The sequence below is a fragment of the Aulonocara sp. 'chitande type north' Nkhata Bay genome, linkage group LG7, assembly GCF_057382095.1.
Source record: "Aulonocara sp. 'chitande type north' Nkhata Bay isolate Kocher_YH1m ecotype deep benthic linkage group LG7, A_spYH_male_GT1.1, whole genome shotgun sequence".
Classification (NCBI taxonomy): Eukaryota; Metazoa; Chordata; class Actinopteri; order Cichliformes; family Cichlidae; genus Aulonocara; species Aulonocara sp. 'chitande type north' Nkhata Bay.
In genome coordinates, this window is record NC_141350.1 from 27940796 (window position 1) to 27961574 (window position 20779).

A 20779-nucleotide genomic window follows, 5' to 3' on the forward strand; every position below is an offset into this window, starting at 1 on the left:
TAGGCTGCACTGTCGAGCGCAGATCCACTGAGCGCTCAACACAGACAGCATCGTCAGAAGGAAAGTTGATAAAATAAATTGAAAATTTTGTATTGTTCGATACACATGCGTACCGAACCAAAAGCACTGTATCGAACGGTTCAATATCGATACGAGTATCGTTGCACCCCTTATGAATAAAGGCAAACTAAATATTTAGAAAAGAGTGCTTTTCAACAACAGTTTGTTCAGTAACATTCAATGTCTTTTGCATACCTGTCAAAAACCTTTAATTAGAAACTGACACAAGTTTAAAAAAAAGGAACATAATTTAATTTTTGTTTGATATGTATGAATTTCTTTACTTTTTACTGAATTGAGAAATTGTTTTTAAACTCTTAAGTCTTCTATAATTTCAATGGATGTTAAAAAAGCTCATTAACAACTTGATAGCCAAATGCTGGTTTGTTATGTAATCTTTGTTTCTGGTATTGCAGACAGAATAAAGACCCTCCTTATCTTTCACATATGTTTGACACTGTGTGGAAAAAAAGTAACATGCAGATGCAATAGGCTCTATGCAAAGAGCAGCCAACTTTGCATTTACAGGTTGCTTTATTTTCCAGCCAAAACTTGAATGATCTCAATGTGGATGGAGACACAAATATGTGATGAATGGGCTGAACAATAAAACAGCAGGCAGACAGACTCACAGGGAGTTCCACATATTTCGCAGCAGCTTTCAGCTTTCAAGATCTGGTTTCCAGCAAATAACAGGTTGCCTGGATAAGCAGTGAAATAACAGCACAGCACTCCATTTCCAGGAACAAAAACATGGCTACTCACTGTGAAAGACAGGACTGAAGAGAAGAATGTCCCTTCATCATATCTTGAGAGCTTGGAGAGGACACCGTTTAAAACAGCAGCAAACTACAGAGAGGTGGGAGCACAAAAACACTTCTAAGATTAGGTTTCTAGCTGCTTTCTTGAGTCTAGTGAGGAAAGTTATTATCTAATCTTGTTTCAAGATTCTTGGAATATTTTTAGAACAACAAAAATTAGCTCCCCCTTTCTGTAAAATGAAACTCACATTTCTTTAACAAAAAAAAAAAAGCATGAAATTAATTAATCAAAGGAAAAAAAGTGTCTAAATACCAAAATCTGGAAAAACAAAACAAACAAACAAAAGCTAGGCTGGGTTATCAAAGAGTATGGTTTGACCCCTCTCCCTACTAAAATATTTTTGAAAAATATACAAAATAATAAAGCGTAAAAGAGTAAAGGTGAGGTTTACCTTTGACACGAGTGATGTAATAATGTCCTTTAATGCCTCGTCAATCAAAACATCAATTTTGGAGTGGTACTGTTGCTGTAGGGATGAGGGTAGGGGGGGACAAAAAGTCACATTATTTATTTGTTATTTTCAGGAAACTGACCAGGCACAGATATAATACAGACTACCCCCCTGCTCTGATATACAACAGTATTGTCTGTGCTGCAAAAGAAATAAAAACCTACAACAAATCCTCACACATGCACCCCTTCCCAGGACAGCCTAGAAAACCTTCCCATCCGTGTAACGCTGCTGTGTTAAGCAGCTAATAGGGTGCATTATGCAGCTGAATAATATGCCCATCTGTGCTGGAAACCTGACGGAATCTGAAGGATACTTTTTGTGCATCTCCCTACAATTAGAGCAGCCTTGTATTCCTCTAAAGCAGTGCTCTAGCTGAGAGGACCAAAGTCTCACACAAGATTCAATTAATCCACTATTTCATGTCTCGTTTGCCACTCCGTAAAAAATAAAATAAAATGAAAAAAAATATATACATATACATATATATATATATATATTTTTTTTTATGGCACCCTTTTCCCTTCAAGGAAGGAGAGAGAAAGAAAAAATGCAGGGGCTGGGCACTGAATGGTAGCAGCAGCAGGGGGGTTCATCTCATAGTGACAATGCCCTTTCACTGGCCTTCTAAAGAACACCCAAATTAAAAATTTCAATCAACAAAGCATACAGATCGCTGACAAATTGCGGGTCCAGAGAGGTCATCGCCAATTTTTTTCCCTTCCAAAAGTCTTCAATATGGCAGCTCTCTTTCAGTGCTCTGAATCTTCCTAGCAAATCTTGAGAACCTTTCTTTTTTCTTCTTCTTACCTCAATTAACACTACTGCTCCTTCCTTTTTCCTACAATGCCTGCCTTAAAAAAAGCAGAGAGGAGGAGAAGAAATTGTTTGGTCTTTGCCATATGCGACACAAAACTGAAAAGAACAATTATATCTTTTAAAAACATTTATTTGCCTGTTGAGCTGTAACTACTGCTGCTACTTCAGCCTTGCGAATTGGCTGAGATCAGAATTAGGTCACATTTTTAATATGAGCCCCCCCCCTACCCATCCCTCACCATTTAAATGTGCTCAGCAACAGAACAACAGCACATTGATTAGCAATTTCGTAAAAGCAAAACTGTTAATCAACCAGAGAAGTCTTTATCAAGGGTGGACTTTTCACAGACTCTGTGTTGCCTTCCAGTCAAACCCCTCACAGTTTTTTCTAAAACGGCAGGATTTGGCACAGAGGGATTTAAGAACGTCCAAACACTTTTCTGGAGATCAGTAGACTCTAAAACTTAAACAGAAAATTGTTGGTTTGGATTCAGTTCAGACTCTCATGGGGCTCATTCACAACCCCTACAAGCAACTTAAAAAGGGCCAGTTCACCTCAAAGGTATCAGATTTGGGCAATCACATTTTCATTTGGTAGGTGGTTACCCTCAGGGATACACATTTTCCCCTAGTGGTATGCCAGGGCTAGCATTTAGCATACAGCTGAAGGATGGGTAGACATTCTTCTTCACACTGTTACAAGTTGGAGGTGTATTTTCTTTTAGATGAAAGAAACTAGTTCTTACATGAAGCTGTTTACAACATTCCACCAGTTTTACCGACATACTTTAAAATGGTTTGAATCAATGACTGCAGAAAATATATATTTTCTACAGTCATTGGTTTGTACGGTTAGACCAGGCTTAATTTTGCTAATAGATTAGTCTAATACAAAATAGACTGTTTAATTTAAAACCAAACCAAAACTCCCATCTTCAGGTTGGCACTCTTTATTAGTCAAGCTGAAGAATCCTGACAAAACTTCACATTCACATAACACTCAACATCAAAATATTTTCTAGGAAAAAAGGCTAACGTTAATTCAGTTTTTATAATTAGCTGTTTTAGCCGAGTTTTATAAGTTAGCTATCGTCAACTCAAACACCAGAAATATCAAATCTCCTGAGTATGAATATCACGTAATGGTAATGGTACTCTTTCCAGGTACTGCAAAGTTGCAGAACATATTTATTCACTGTGCTTCATATGCTTAAGAGTTTGCAGATAGCAACATATCTATTAACTGACCATTAACCATCAACTGGACAAAATAAATGGCTCAACTTTACAGGGTTCAAAGGAAGCTAAAATAAACTTCTGTTCATTCTTCATCATTTTATTGATGTTAATTTAGATTTCCTAACAAGGAAATGGGAAGGGCTGGGGAAAGGAAGGTTAATGAGGAGGTGGAGGCACTTACCCACTGTCCGTCAATCTGGTGTTCAAACAATGATGAGAAGGAAACATGGATATGAGGGATGGTGGAGAACATGAGACAGAAAAGAAAAAAAGGACAGTAAGCCAAGATTTTCTTATTTTTAGTTTTTAAATGCATCAATTAATGACTTGCAATATTCAACTCATTCAACACATGTCAAACAGATGATGCATATGACGACACTGAAACTGCTTGTGGCCTTTTCATAACATAATTAACATAACAGCCAGAAAAGTAGGTGTAAATGAACTCCAATCCCATCTTTTAATTCCCAAGTTGGAAATATGGCTTGAAAACTGTTTGCGTGCACTTTAAACCAAACACTCAAAATAATTAAGTAAATTAAGTTTTGTAAAGTTTTTTTTTTAAACAGTCCTAACTTTAACAGTTTAAGTTCATCTAACATTTTCTTCCATTTGAATTAGTTCATCTTATTATTTTTGACCAACTTCAACGATTTTGCATATTAAATACCTACTACTTAAATATTACATTTAATTTTACTTAGTTATTTCAATTATATGGCAGTCATGTTTGGAAGGTTTTGTTTCCTGGGGTCAATTTGACCCCCAACATAAAATGTAGCAGTCTTTTGTAGCAGTAGCAGCTGGACTGATTCAGATTCTGATAAAAGACCATGGAGTAAAAGTAAGATGTCCTCCTCTTTTATCAGTTGCCCACAGGTTCTTACCCTTCTTACAATGTCCACAAAGTTTAACATTTTTTCTTGTTTTATTTTCATTCTTTTTTTACGCTTTTATTACTTTTTGAAACATTACATTTTTTTCATTTTCCAAATTTTATTTTTATCTGGCAGGTAATTTCCTGTCAAATATGGAGGTCTGCCCACTTGTCTGCTTTTGCTTTTGAAACATGAGTAGGTGTGAAGACTCAGTGAAAGCCCAGAAACAACAATCATAAGATAGCTCTGCATTCATCACTGTTGACCACATTGTTTCTGTGACAGTAAGTATTCAAATTTTCTGTAGATTTCTGTTTTTCAATCCATTTTAGCGAGATGTCAGCAAGGCAGCTCTCACTCAGTGGCACCACAGCCACTTCACCATGTATCTGACTGAGTTCACTGCAGTACCTGAGACAGACTGCTAAGTTTTTAAACTGTAGATAGTATTAAGAAGAAAAAAACAAATGCCTCAGAATAATACTTGTTTTTTTTTCTTTTTTTGATAAAATGCTTTTCATGGTGTAGAGACATTATACGAAAGTAGAATCTTTCAGTTTAACTGGAAGGAGTTAATATAGAATTCAGAAGTAATGAAAAAGGATAGGAATAATTGTTAGGTGAGTGACATCAGCTGGAAAGAGCAATGAGAGGTTAACCTTTGGTGATAGGACCGTGTACAGAAATCTCAGAACTTTTTTGGAGGAATTTGTTGCTGCACATCTACTCAGTTAAAGCAAAAGATGGCAGCAATCCAGAATTAGTCTTCTTTTGAAAAAACCTTGCAAATTTGTTTGTTCGAGTCTTTGAAAGTCAGAATTCTTGTTTTGTAAAATCAGTCTCTTGCAAAAATAACTAATATTACTAAAACCAAATGTGCTAACTACTTAGGTCAGTCTGATGTACAGTTTACGTTCTTATTCTCACCATAGCAAAGATGCTGGCAGGTCAAAACGTGGAGTACCCCTTACAACTTGTTTGGAGGAAGAAATACTACTGTATGGAGAAGAGCCATAACTATCACCTTATCAATTTATTTTGAGTGGTTTTGCTATATTGTACCTTTGATCTTTTTTCAGTGTAGGGTTTAAACAGAGCATGCCCAACATGTTCTACTACAAAACTTGACAGCTGTGTGATTCAACTCATGACTTCATTCAGATCCATTTGTGGTTTGTTCTCTAAACAATAACAACAAAAATAAGGTTGTAACTAAAACAATAGAGCTTTCAAACATCCTACACAGCAAAAGTTGTTGGGTGAGGCTTAAAGACATAAGGGTATTATGACAATTTGCAGAATAGTCTTTCTCTCATTCATTCATAATGAGCCTGATGAGCCAGATCTGAGATGGTGCAACGCTGTCATCATTGAAAGTAACTTTGTGGAGGTTTCCCAAGAACTGCTGATGAACTTCTTCAGCAATCTCGGTCCTTTAAGATAAAACTAATTTTCATTTCTATTCTATAGTTTACTTTGAAGCAATTGTTTCATCTTCAAAGTTCTGTTGTCCAACAATATTGGCACATTTTATTATGACACTCAATGAAATATTTCAAGTAAGTAGTTTTGAGAATTTGCAACAATCCTGAGCCACAAAACTCAACATGACCATGGTATTCAATTTTCTTCAGTCATATTTGCAACCACTCAACGACACAAGTAAAACATGTAAAACCAGTAAGCTGTAGAAAAGTTTTAAAGAATTTCTTCCTCTTAAAAACTTCAGAGAATGTTCTATTTCTTCATCAAGGTTATTTAGTTATTTAGGCAGACTTCAAAATCCTGACAAAACTGACTGAAACATCTGATGTCAAACTGACATTCGCTGTGTTTGGAAACCCAGGATTCAAGGACAATATATAATCAATTTGTCCCTCTCAAGGAACAGAAAATGGTCAGTTAACTTTTTTCACTGAGGTCTCCATTCAATAAATTAAAAGTCTAAGGCTAAATTAATAATAAAACTATTGGAGATGTAATTTTCAGTAGACAATAACATACATTTTGAGAAAATCAGAAGTCAGAATCGATGTTCTTTGTTTCACCACGTTTGGTTCTCTATTACTGTGACGGTCCGTCTGCACTCACTGGTCGACTAGCTCTTCTGTCTTTCCCACCTCTTATCTCTCTCTCTCTCCTCTGTCGTGTGTATTTGTGTATTCTGGTTTTGGTACAGAGGCAGGACTCTCCAGGGTATCTCGCCTTCTGTGTCCAGACACCTGGTTTAATCACGCACCTGTACGTCTTGATGCATGCTCAATCATCCAGGTCAGTAAATCTCCAAAAGTTGATTCTGTTCATCTAGACGTAGCGTTTTGTGGGAGAAACGTTTCGTCACTCATCCAAGTGAAGTCCCAGCCCACTGAAAGAACAATGGGCTGGGAGGTCAGTTCCTCATGGCCATTGATCAGTGGTCTTTGATCAGTGGGCTTTGGTCAGTGGTTGTTAATCAATGGTCATGAGAATTTGCATAATTAAGATTAAGGAACTGACATTCCAGCCCATTGTTCCTTCAGTGGGCTGGTTTCAGTCATTATGCAAATGTGCTGTTTATAAGATTGGGGAAACCTGCAGTCAGCTGAGACTGAAGAAGTCACTTGGACGAGTGATGAAACGTTTCTCCCACAAATTGCTACGTCCAGATGAACAGAATCAACTTTTGGAGAGACACGCTCCTGCTCCTGATGTCCTTTCTGTGGTCTCTTCTTAAGGGAGTGGCAGATTTTCAGTCTTACTTGGATTGTTGTCTTGCAACAGTCAGTGCCACCCAGCTCCAAGCCTCGAGTTAATGTTTCCACTAAACTGTGAAAGCAATACTTACCTGTATATTCCCTCTGCTCAGGTTTACCTGTCATGGAGTGGTGAGAAGTCTTGGCCTGGATTTGCTCAAACTGAGGAAACTCGTTGAACTCCTCTGCAAGTTTGAGAATGCTGTAGGGGGATTTTGTAGATGGTGAGGGTATGGTTGTCTCTCCACACATGGGAAGGGTTGTTGTCAATGACCTCTATCCACCTCCTATGGTCCTCCTTGACCCTTCAAGCTGGCTCTGGCAGTGTTGTCCAGAGAATTGTTCCTCAGCCTGAGGGCTGAGTTTCAAGTTTTGATCAGAGCCTATTCTTCACTTGTCATCCAAAGTTTTCGGTTAAGAAAAACCTGGATGGTTTTGGTCACTGTCATTGAGTGAAGGTCTCCAGGTCCTGCTGTTCAAAGATGGACCAGTTCATCAGATCAAAACAATCCTGTAGCTGGAAAAGAGCATCATCTTGCCATTTAATGACCCAGGTACTCAGAGGGGTTTGTTTCCTAGAGGGGGTGTAAGAAGTGTAAGGAGGAGAGAGAGAGGTAGTCAGATCGCCCCAGGTGGGGGAGGGGTGTCACTCTGTAGGGCTGCTTGATGTTATTGTACACATTGGCACAGTGTCGTGTTGATGGAACTTGGGGAGTACAGATTTCAAAGGTGTATTGTTAAAGTTCCCAGAAACAATATGGATGCCCTCCGAGTGCTCACTTTGCGGTTTGTTGAGGATGAGTTGGAGATGGTTGAGTGCTGAGCAAATGGTAGCACTGGGGGGGATATAAACGATGGTAATTATGGCTACCATTCGCTCACGAGGTAGATGAAAGGGCCTGCACTGAATGGACATGGCCTCTAAGTCTGGTGAGCAGTGACTGTCTATAATTCTAGTGCTACGGCACCAGTCCTGAAGGACATAAGCACAGAGCCCACTGCCCCGTCCCTTACAAGAGTCTTTGTAGATCGTAGATTTATTTGGGACTTCGATAATGTTGCCTTGCCTCTAATAAATCTCACCTCAGACAAGGTCTCGTTCCAGTGGAAACCCACAGCTCAGGAATCTTTAGACAGCCTAAGCAATGTTTTGCTGCAGCTCTTCATCTCAGAGGAAGAAACCCTCTTGCCTCTTTCCTGTGTTATCAGTTCTCAGATCAGCTGAAACACTCAGTTTATTTAAATCAAGTTTGAAGACTCACCTGATCTCAGCTGAATTTGAATAAAACACCAAATCCACACTTTTAAGCTTAAATTTCAAAACTTAAATTTTAACTACTGATTTTATATACTGTTCCTTCCTTTTTACTTTTTTTACTTTCAATTTTAAATCATGCTTTTTATTTGTTTTTGTTTTTTAATGTCTCTGTAAAGCACTTTGAATCACCTTGTTGTTGAATTGTACTATATAAATAAACTTGCCTTGCCTAGTATGAAACAATATCTATCTTATAACCTCTGTTCTGGTGGTCATCTTTGGCAAAAGATGTTTGTATGTCCTTGTTTGATCGGTTTTTGGCCAGAATAAGCCATTGAGCTTGCCACCTGCTGGGCTGTTGAGACTCTTTCTTCCTATGCCTGGCTGCCCATTGTCCCATTATCGCTTTGGATTTCATCACTGGCCTTCCACCCTCATCGGGTAATTCACCATCATTAACTGGTTTTCTAAAGCTGCTAATTTCCTTGCTTTGCCCAAGCTTTTATCCACCCTTGAAACAGCCCAGTTACTTACAGAGCACTTCTTCAGGTTACATGGGATCCTTTCTGAGATTGTCTCCAACTTTGGCCAATAGTGCACCTCACGTGTCAGAAAAGAATTCTGTTCAGCACTCGGAACGCAGGTTAGTCTAGCTGATTTCCACCCACAGACAAATGATCAAACCATGCGTGCCAATCAGGAACTGTAGGCAGTTCTCCACTGCATCGCTTCATCCACCTGAAGTTCACAGCTTCAATGTACGGAATATGCCTATAATTCCTCAATTCCTCTACCACCAAACTTTCATCATTCAAAGCGTCAATCGGTTACCTCATCTCTGCCTTGCGGTCAAAGTTGAACTCTGTCCCCTCTATGCAGCACCAACTTTGTTGCTGTTGCAGTTTGTGGAGGTTAACCCTCCTGAGAACAAAGGAACAAAACAATCGTCTGACTGATCAACACTACATCCCTGCGCCATCCAACCAATCATGTCAGAAGGTTTGGTTGCAGTGGCTGTAGCTCAGGAGGTAGAGCAGGCCATCTACTGACCAAAAGGTTGGTGGTTTGATCCCTGGCTCCCCCAGTCTGCATGCCAAATATCCTTGGGTAAGATACTAACCCCAAGTTGCTCTGAGTGCTTTAGTGAATGGGTAAATGTGGCATATTGTGTAAAGTGTTCTAGGAGAGGAGAAAAGTGCTTTATAATAATCAGTCCATTAACCATTTACTATGTGTCTGCAAAAAAATCCTGCTTCACATCAAGTCTAGGAAACTTTAAAGGACTTTGAAATAGACACCCTGTCACTTTCCATTTGACACTGGCACGCAAGATGAAGGTACCCTCATGTGTCTCAGCTCACACCTTTCCTGGGACATTCAAAACTTTTCTAATCATTTTAAAAGTGTTACCAATAAATGCACCGTATTTTATCCCTTTGTGTGAGTCCAACCTGTCTCCCTTGATACTATACAAATACCTGATCAAATTATGTTTCCACTCTGCATTTAATCATTAGTTATTCTTAATCTCTGACTTTGTTCCACAGGGTGTCTTTGTCTTGTCTTCCTCCCCTCATGCCTAACCGGTTGCAGCAGATGGCCGCCCCTCCCTGAGCCTGATACTGTCAGCAATTTCTTCCTATTAAAAGGCAGTTTTTCTTTTTCACACTCACCAAAGCGCTTGCTCATAGGGGGTCATCTAATTGTTGTGGTTCTCTCTGTATTGTACGGTTTTTACCTTATAATATTAATGCCCCTTGGGGCAACTGTTGTTGTGATTTGACACTATATAAATAAGACTGAACTGAACAGAAATGAATTGAACTTGGATGAAGGAACTCCAATTGCCAACAGGAGACCAAGGCTGTTCATTTTCATGTTTTCTAAATGGATTGTTGGTGTGGAACACAGACGGTATAAATAATGGACGTACCTAATGTGACCCACTGGTTTGTTAAGTCCTGTTTTGAAGACTCAAGAAGAGTCTTTATGCTGTTGCTATCTTGGTGTTTTGTGAGTGGGATTTGACTCTGGTTGTTCAACTACAAGCTTATTGGTTAATGGCTTGCTAATCACAACTCATTTACCAATGAGCAAATTCTAGAAAATCCTCCTTTTCTAAATTTAAAATAATTCAAATTTACAGAAACAATAATGAAATGCCCCACATTCTTGCAAATTACTTGAACATGAAAACTTGAAAATATGAAACAGAGTAGCAGTAACAGTCTGAGTAGATGTTATTTACAAAGCTGGTATACAAAGGATGCAGACAGGAATTTATTGTGTGTCTGCTGGAAAAAAAATTACAGGAGATGTTTTTCAACAGCAGAGGGCTGGTGGAAGCTGAAGAATTGAGGAAGCTTAAGGTTAAGAGAACAGTGAGTCTAGCTTTCTGTCAAGATTGCCAACAGCCAAGGGTTTTGCTTTTCATGATGCCAAGGCCCCTGCCTCACACAGACTCCACAGTTATCCATTTAATAGCCTCTGACAGTTTCAAGTGAACATGAATACACCTGAACTTCCCTTTTGCTGGGTGTTTGGTAGAAAACTTTAGTGGCTGATCTGACAATTTGACTCAACCTTTTCAGACTAAAGCCAGAAATAAAAGACTGCTAAGGTTTGTTAAAAGCTCACTCACTTTCACTCTTTAGGGAAAATTGATGGTGAGCTGTGAGATTGAAATGGAAAAATATAAATAAAGCCATCTAAATAAGTGATTTAATCTGATATTCAAACCAGGACTAAATTTTCCACAGACATTTCTGATCACAATCAGTAAATTTCAGAGTGACTTCTGCAAGTGAGCTGGGACATGGTTAAACTGAGCATCTGAATTAACTCAATTAAATTATCCCACTTAGAACTGTTATAAAGGAAACTATCCACCAAGACCAAAACGACTTTGTAGCAGACTGTAAATATGTTTATGTCTGAGGTAAAATTGGACATTATAACACATGAGTGGATTGGTGACTCACGTTTTGTTAGCTGACTTACTTGTGGCTATTAGAGGAACTTTACTGGCACGTTTACATTAGTTTTTAACACTTGGTTTTGACCTGGCTAGGACACCGTTAGCTATCAAACATGTTTCCAGTTGGCTAGTCAGCCACCGAAACTCACCAGCTAGCCCAACAAAGTCACTAATTTAACATCACATTACACAGGATAAGATAATAAAGCCAACACGCGTTCATTCTGAAACCATGACTTGGTTTCAAAGTAAAATCAGCATGACTGGAATTGGAGCCACTACCAAAGTGATTTTTCTGTCACAGCAGGAAAAAACTTTTAACAATCCCATCATTATAATATGTAAGAAAGCATATTAAAACCACAGGAGGACACAAAAAGAATTACATTAATAAAATGCAAAATGTTCTTTCAGAGATTTTCTCATATTAACAATATATTCTTATATTATTAAGTGTAATGACAGTAATAACCCCTTTTGTCATTGGCTAATAACTTCAAATGTAAATTTGATCCAACAGAACTACAATTATAAATAGTTTACCTCCTGTTCGCTGTCCAGCACACAGAGTTTGGAGCATTGGTTTTTGGCATCAATCAGCACGTTGAACATGGTGCAAACTGACAGTGGTAGAAGGGAGTCTGTTGACTTACACACTTTCTGCATTTTGGCATCAAATGCAGATTTTGTTCTACAGGACAAAACAGAAAAAAATGTTTAAACTGTGTTAGTCTTTTCCATTAAGCAGTGACACATGTTTGTGGATGGTTACATTTAGGTAAACTAAAACAATTTAGCCATTTTATGATCGACTGAAGTAAAGCACTTTTCAAAAGAAAAGCTTTTATATTATCAGGTAATACATTTTTTTGGTTATATACATTTAATGCTGTCTTCTATCTTTTTAAATAATCCGATGAACACATAGAAGGTAGTACTTGAAATTTAGGCCTCATTCACAATTCAATTAAGTTCAATTTTATTTATACAGTGCCAAATCACAGCAACAGTTGCCTCAAGGTGCTTTATATTGTAAAATAAAGACCCTACAATAATACAGAGAAAACCCCAACAATCATGACCCCCTATGAGCAAGCACTTGGCAACAGTGGAAAAGAAAAACTCCCTTTAAACAGGAAGAAATTAGATAGATATGATTCAAACCACATAAAAAGATCATTTATAACCTTCACAACCTGACTGAAACTCTTCAAATAAGCCATTCCTCTGCAGATGTTCAGTAACCATTTTACAACTAATCTTTCAAAAACAAAAACAAAAAACAAACAAAAAAAGAAAAGGCTGGTGATTGGCCTTTAATAAGACAGCTGGGTCAACTGATGGATTTCTTAGTAATGGTTTAATTATTGCTAGCTTGAAGATCTACTGACAAGATATGAAATATTTATTTTACATTTATGCAAGAGATGTCCCAGGGTAGAAGTGAAACCAGGATTGTGCAGTAGCCTCTCGCCATATTGCTCACTTGCTTAGAGCCCAGTGAGTTACAATAAATAAGTATTGAAAAAAATAAATATCACTGCCAACAGTTGAGTTATGTGCAGGGAAAAATAAGACAAAATGACAGAAAAAAATAAATGTAAATCAAACTTCTTTTTAAATTGCATGGTTCATGTCCCTTTAAAGATCATAAATTTTACTTTTGTGAAGTAGTTGAACGTTTTTGTAAAGTGATGGATGTAGCCATCATGAGCTTTCTTTTTCGAAGTTCCATCAAATTCCCATCTTTTTCCACTGAGAATAACACATCTGTTTGTGACTTCATATTGTCTGACAACATCCTCCTAAATTAAATCTGATCTTTAATATCTGATATTATGTTTTCCATATATACCAAAAGTATTCAGTCACCCATCTAAATCATTGAATTCAGGTGTGCCAATCACTTCCATGGTCACAGGTATATAACATTAAGCACCTAGGCATTCAGACTGTCTCTACAAAAAATTGTGAAAGAATGGGTCGCTTTCAGGAGCCATTCCTGTTGATGGTTAAGTACCTCACAAATGTACTTTTGGAAGAATGGTCAAAAATTCCCATAAACATACTGTTAAACTTTGTGGAAAGTCTTCCTAGAAGAGTTGAAGTTGTTATAACTGCAAAGGATGGGCCAACGTCATATTAAACCTTATGAATTAGGATGTCACTCAAAATCATATGCATATGAAGGCAGATGAGTGAATATTCTGGTAATATAGCTTATGTCTAAGCAGGTCCTATCATGCATCATGTTTATCTATTTCCTATGAAGTAATTAAAGGTGTTTGTGCAGTCTGACCTTTTGACGCAGGCCTCCATCATGTCACTGGCCATCAGTTTGAGTCTTTGCTCCAGATGCTTTGCAAACTCTGGTTCTGGCCAGTGAAGGTCCATCACAAACATTTGTAGAGTGTTCAGCTTCCAGAACAAATCCTCTGAGGTAGCTGAACCATTGCTGCGTGAAAGATTGAGGGGGGTTAATAACTGAAATGGACTCCAACGACAATGAATACAAGCTCTAACAAGCTTGTAAGTTTTCCGCTGGCCCAACAGGTTCTTTTATAATTCACTTTTGTTTTAACAACTCTGTAGTACTGTATTTAGAAAAAGGTGTATGAAGTGCAGGAGACTATGAACAGAGCATGAAGTGGATATCTCAGTGATCTCAGTGGATAGACTGAAAGCCAACTTAACAACGATTACTAGAATAAATTATTTTCAGCATAATGTACCAGATAAACAACTTTAATGAAATACATGTTTTACATCCGCAAACTTAATTTCAGTGATCCACATTTCCTGTTGATGGTCATTCTTAACTTGACTGTATTTTTATTTTATCATTACTTTTAAAAAAGAAATGTTATTGTACTCATAACGTACTAATAGTTATTTATATGCTGAAGAACAACACTTTATTTGTAAATGAGTCTAGCAGAGTAAACTGTGCTTTCTAGACACTTTTAGGACTCAGTGTGTGTAGAGCCTGAATTATTATTTGACAGGAAACACATACACTGGCTAAATAGCGGTAACTGATTAAATATTTAAATTTAACCAAAAACCAAAGTCCAACTTTCTTGGATGGCCTGGTATAGTTAACTGCTTAAAAAGTTATTTTTATTTGTTAGGTAATTTCATAAGAATTACCTAAGCCTGCAGTTCTCCATTGCATCTAGTGTGTGTGTGTGTGTGTGTGTGTGTGTGTGTGTGTGTGTGTGTGTGTGTGTGTGTGTGTGTGTGTGTGTGTGTGCTTATATCTATGGACTCAAATCAGGGTCACAAAGAATCTCCAGCACCAAAGTCAATCCTCAGAGGGAATGGTAGAACTAACCACAAGTCTCAGCTGCCAGATCTCTTTTAAAAAAGCAAAGACGCACATCTGGGATCATTACATCAAAGCAAGCAGATATAGCTGCCAAAAAACCTTAAGTTCAGAAAAGGAATGACCCCTACTTACAGCTCCTGCAGCAACATCAAAACATACACAACACAGTGCTAGAACAGACAAATGTGTGGTACAGACCACTAGTGGATGAAGTCCTTATTCTTTGGGTGATTTCCATGAGTCTTAAAACGGAGACCCTTAGCTATCAAATCTGACCTTGAAACAGATAAGCATGCAGCTACCTACTTACTTAATTCTTAATACAACAGGACAAGTGGACAAAGCAAGGTCCATAAAGACACAGGTGAGTGTGTTTGATGTAGAAAAATCTGACCGGCTTGGCTTTAACCTGAAAGAACACCTTTGGGATGAATTAGAATGTCGACTGTGAGCCAGCCCAAAAATGTGCTACTGGAAGAATGCTCAAAAATTCCCATAAACACTCTCCTAAACCCTGTGGATGGCCTCCCCAGAAGAGTTTAAGCCATTATAACTGCAAAGGGTGGGCCGACATCATATTAAATCCTGTGGAATAATACTTTTGTTAATGCAGTGGTCCCTCGCTATAACGCGGTTCACCTTTCGCGGTCTCGCTGTTTCACTTATTTTTATTTTTGAGCAATTTTGCATGCTTTTTTTTTTTCTTACAGCACATTGTGTTCTGCATCCTGATTGGCTGTAGACTATTGTCAATCAATCTTGTGCCATGTCTCCTGTACAGCACAGAATGCGTTCAGCTTGTTATATTTACATAAATCTTCTATCGCTAGCAGTGTGACTCTGAAGTGCTGCACTGTATGTTTATAAGTTTTCTCCCCAATGTTTATGCCTGTCTGAGAAAAGTATATAGTGTGTAGTGTGGGGTTTAATAGCTTTAAAACATCTATAATAATTGAAAAAATAAAGTTGGCTACTTCACAGATTTCTCATATCGCGGGTTATTTTTAGAACGCAACTCCCGCGATAAACAAGGGACCACTGTATATCATATGATATCATGTATGCATATCTCATGTAACATGTATCATAAGAGCTTAGCATCTCTGGGTATTCTGCATCTGTTGTGGTTCTTTAATAGGTTCTGCTAGTTTGTGTGTTGATCTGTTCAGCTTCAACACACTGCCAGGCTGAAACAGAGACAGGCGGACACTTCCCGACATTCTCCCCTGTGCACAGGTTGCACAGCAACACATGGTAAATGCTTACTGACATAGAAGTGTTCAGTGCCCAGCTAGACTGGAGTGGGGAGGGTGGAGGATGGAGGAGCAGAGAGAACAAAGGTGACGGGGGTTAAAACGACCACCTCTCACAACCTCACTTTTCTCACTTCGCCTTTAAAAGACTGTTACCTTAACAAGTGGCACACAGGAATACATGCTTTGGGCCGAGTCCGTAGTGCAATTAAATGCTCAGTGGTTATCCCCCTCATGTCTAATTAGTGGTGCTCGTCTCTGACTGTGCTCTGCCATACTCCCTGGGGAACAGAACAATCCCACTCACCAGTCTGTGCTCATTAATGAAGTGCCAGCTTTTTAGTTTCTCTTTTTTTACGGATAGGGGAGGGCCAAGTAAAGTGAGCTAGAGGAAAATTGTGGTCTATGTTGTGGGAAAGACTGGGGGAGTAAGAATGAAGAGCCTTTTTAAGAAACACACCCTCAACCAGTATTTTGAGACCCCCCCACCAATAATGTCAGCTCTAATGCAGACTCTACAGACAGACACACACAAATACTTTGCAATAATTAAAGAAAACTAGACTAGACATGCAATTTCACAGATGAAGGTGAACCCACAGTACAACTACAGTCTTAATTCATCATTTTCTAGTGCTCATGCTGAAGCTTAAACATCATCTTATGTGTAGCAACACAGTCAAACACATTCAGTCCATAATATACATAAAAGAAAGAGAAGGTAGTATCTGCAATTAAGGTGAACATTTGCCTCTTTTATTCAATTAAACCACTATTTCCAGGCCACATTTGAAGGGAAGTTTGTTTATTTTAAAAAGAATCATTGTCAATAACGGATTTTTATCTGGAGGTAAATTAGATAAAATAATGGACAAATCATTCACTTCTATTTAGGGATTATAAGTTGCACTTCATTGTTTTTCTAAGCTTAGCAGCTGCATCACTTTTCAAATCATAAATGATGGACATAATCACCATGAGTTTTTCAGATGAAATTACTTGTAGTCACCCTCTTTTTAAGTCAGGCATGTAGTGCATATATAATGCAAGTCATGGCTTGATTTTTTTATTTTTTTTTTGCAGTGAATGGCCAAAGGTTATAGGGACAGCTACTTTAAAGATAGTCCTCATATTCTGTATGTTGAAATTTTTTTTAAGTATATTTCTAATAAAATGCCAACTGGAGAACAAATATAATCCAAACTGTAAAATCAGGACAATCATGTTGATTTTCTGCATATTTTGCCACATAATCACTATTAAAAAAAAATTTGAGGTAAAGAGAAGCATACAGGTTTTCTCACATAATCTTTTTTCTTAATCTACATCACATAGATTCATTCCTTGCAGGCTGCAGCAGAAAATTGAAGGTTTGTGTTGTTATTACACTGATACTTAAAACACTGAGGCATGCACAGTGCAAAGCATAAAGACTCAACACACATGAGGGACCTTTAGCTATATCACTGTAATCTCTCTGAGGGACAGAGTTTTATCTGAAACCACAAACCTCACACTCATGCTGAGCCCAGCTCATTCAGACAAGAAAGAAAAGTACATACTTCTAAAGTTCACTCTCTGAGACGAGGAGTAAATGGCAAAGTTTTTGTGTCTCTGAGGAGAAAGAACACCTGTGTGTCTTGTCACATGGCTACTCTCTGTTGGTCATTGGACAGAATGTAAGTTTGGGACGCTGCAGTTGCTCCACTTTTCTGGTCACAGTCTACAGTCAGCCTTCTATTGCTTTAGCGTAATGATGTCAGGCTCCAACATGAGCATGCTACTATTAGCTTTCAGCTTCTTATCAAAATATTGCTAAAAATCTAAATTTTAAAACCTTTTAAACACAGCTTTCTGACACAAACGATAAAATAAACCATCAGCTATCTTGGTGTGTTCAATTAAAATTAGACAGTGGAGCATTTAACATGGACCTTCTGTACCATCTCCATTTAGAATTTACTAGCATGTTGATTGGCTGTGTTAAAGCAAAGCAATAGACAAAGCAGACAGCTCACAATTCAAGTCCTGTGACAGAATGTCGACCTGTCCATGGAGTACACCCCACGGCTTTTAAGAGGAAGAGAATGGATGGATAGCAAGTTTTGGATAATTCAGAACATTTGCACACCACTAGTCCAGAGCCTCTGAGATCCCCATCCACCCATCATCGTGTTGGGCAAGTTACTTTGAAAAAGTAATTAATTGTAGTTACTTGTTACTTCTTCAAAGAAGTAACTGAGTTACAATATTCTAAAAGTAATTAATTACTTGTAAAGTAACTAAAGTAAGTAAAGTAAAGTAAAAAAAACAAAAAACGTTTAACCCTCTGGGGTCCAGGGTATAATTGGCCATTTTTAACTACTTTTGATGTTTCCTCTACATTTTATCTTTAAAGACTATTTACTTTGCCTTGTTTGGTATCATCCTTTAAAGCACAACCTCACGTGTTTGAATTTACAGTTAAGTTTTCATTTTGACATACTGTACTAACACAATTGATCTAAAATCAGACAAAAAACATAAAATCAGAGTAGAAAAAGTTATATTTTTTACTGTAACAACCACAAACATGTTTAATGAATCATATTTCATAACTTCAAATGCAAATATAAATTGTCAATTTAAAATCCTATGCACAAGTTTTGCAAACAAAGTTATTTGCAGCCATTTACCTTTTACCTTGATTTTTTAAATAACCATTTCAAACTATTTACAGAACAATCAGCTCTTCTGCATTCAATAAGATGCCACAAATTATTTGTGCCACTCCAAATATTTCTGTCCACTATAAAGGAGAACATCACAGCCTGATACCTGCAGGTCTGACAGCAGCAGGTGTATCACTCCTTTTTCTACCTGGAGACAGCAGGTTCATTGTTCTGACACACAACACAAAACTATCCACAACACTACACACTAACTACACAAGACAACACATTAACTACACACTCCAAACACACTAAACGTCACAAATCTCTCACATCTCAAAACTCACTCTCTCTCTTTTCTGCTGTCTTTCTCTCTCTCTCACTTCTTAAACTTCCCCTGCTTTTTTAAAAATTTGTTGCTCATAAGCAGAGAGCGCTTGCTACGCTGTCCTTAGACAGTAAACATCAGAGATGGGCAGTAACGCGTTACTGTAATCTGATTACTTTTCTCAAGTAACGAGTAAAGTAAGGGATTACTATTGCAAAAACGGTAATTAGATTACCGTTACTTTCCCGTAGGAACGCTGCGTTACTAAAACCGTGATTTTTTGCGAGAGTGTCTCATGACAGTGACGTAAGCGAGTGCGACGTTCGTGACAACAGCTGTGTGCAGATCAACAATGGATCATATATCGAGTGCGGGAGAGAGTATGAGCGTGCAGCGTTTAAAGCGTGGAAGTACTGACCTTACTTTGAGTTTGATTCCATAAAAAGTGACAAAAACATTAGCGTCCGTTGTGCGTGGGAAGAAAACTTCTTTTTACAGCGAAAAAAACCCCTAAACTTCCAAACAAGCACCGAGTGCGCAATGACGTAATGGGAAATTCACAGAGAAACTCGCAGATTCTTCAACTGACCGCTGCGACACACCTGCACCAGGGTAAACCTCCGCCTACCGCAGTCCTGCTTTACAGGTGAAAATAGAGCAACAGGACCGCTGAGTCTTTGACTTTATTTATGTTCTGCTGTGTTTTACTTGCATCTATTTGAAAGACTGAGTGTAAACACAAAAAATATTTTATTTTATGTGCTGGAATGTGCAGAAAATAGGTTTAAATGTTAAACTAATTTTTTCAAGTCAGAGAATGTTGCATATAATTAAATTTTTGCTTGATGCATAAAGTTAAAAGATTAAAACTAATAAAACAAGTTTTAAAAAGAGACTTTTCCATTTGATTACATTTTGTATGATGGATTATGTAGAAAAAGTAGAATTGGGTAAGCTGAACACAGCTTCAACCGTCTGTTTGTTGAAAAATAGTAACGGACCACGTTTTCTTGTTAGTAACTGTAACGGCGTTGTAACGATAGGAACAGTAATTAGTTCGATTACTCGTTACTGAAAAAAGTAACGGTGTTATTCCCATCACTGCCCATCATACATATGTGTTGCCATACAGCGGCCCCAACCAGGCAGTTGCAAAGAAGATTGGTATCTGCGGAAGCTTAAGGGGGAAGGCTGGCTACTTTATGCAGAAGAAAGCTTGCTAGATTGTCTGTTAATGATCTGCCAGGTCAGAGTAAGTGCAAGGTTCATCAACGGCAAAAAAAGAAAATGTCAAAAGGATATAATAGGTGAAGAGAGAAAGAAGAAACACTGAGTGTAAAAGTAGGCGTCCTTTTCCGCAGCACAAATACAAACCAGAATAGCAGCTACTTGTTTTGTCGGCAACATCTGATGAAATCAAAGAACAATAAAGAAGAGTCACTGCTCACTTCTATTCATGCCATTTTCTTTCACTACAGATGCTTTTTGTCAAAGAGGGCAGTGTGTCCTTGCTGTTTGTGTTCACTTCCATCCTAGCTTATTATTTAGTTTCGATGATGACACATCAACAATCATTATTGCTGATAGCAAACAAGTAAAATGACAATACTTCTTCTTTCATAGGAAAACTGAAGAAAAAATATCATATAGAGCAAAAGCAGAACTCAGATAAAGAATGGGAGAAAAAACAGAGGCTTCTGTTCAAGCTGTTTTCTTTGCCACAGTTCCTCCCAGGCAAATTTACGTGTACTCACTCCTTCGCTTTTACTTTAAATGCCATTCTAAAGCTTTTAAATTTGCTATGATTAAAGTGTAAACTGTTTAACAATAATTCAAAGAAGTAATCACAGTATGGAGGAACCATCTCATGTTTATACTCTTTATATATAATGGCTAATATAACTTAATTTCACAAACTAGGTATACAGAAAGGAATTTGTAGATCACCGGACTTGAGAATCATGAATCCACAGAGAAATA

General features: G+C 37.8%; 1 protein-coding gene across 1 annotated transcript in view; it reads right to left on the reverse strand.

The window, feature by feature from the left end:
• Positions 1-20779, reverse strand: part of cadps2 (Ca++-dependent secretion activator 2) — a 191475-nt gene that overhangs the window by 26818 nt on the left and 143878 nt on the right. Inside the window, exons 20-24 of the mRNA XM_086299782.1 lie at positions 13539-13694; positions 11783-11930; positions 3573-3587; positions 1274-1348; positions 826-909 (exon numbers count right to left, since the gene is read on the reverse strand). Of these exons, the coding sequence (XP_086155908.1) occupies positions 826-909; positions 1274-1348; positions 3573-3587; positions 11783-11930; positions 13539-13694 (478 nt within the window). The remainder of the gene's footprint in view (positions 1-825; positions 910-1273; positions 1349-3572; positions 3588-11782; positions 11931-13538; positions 13695-20779) is intronic.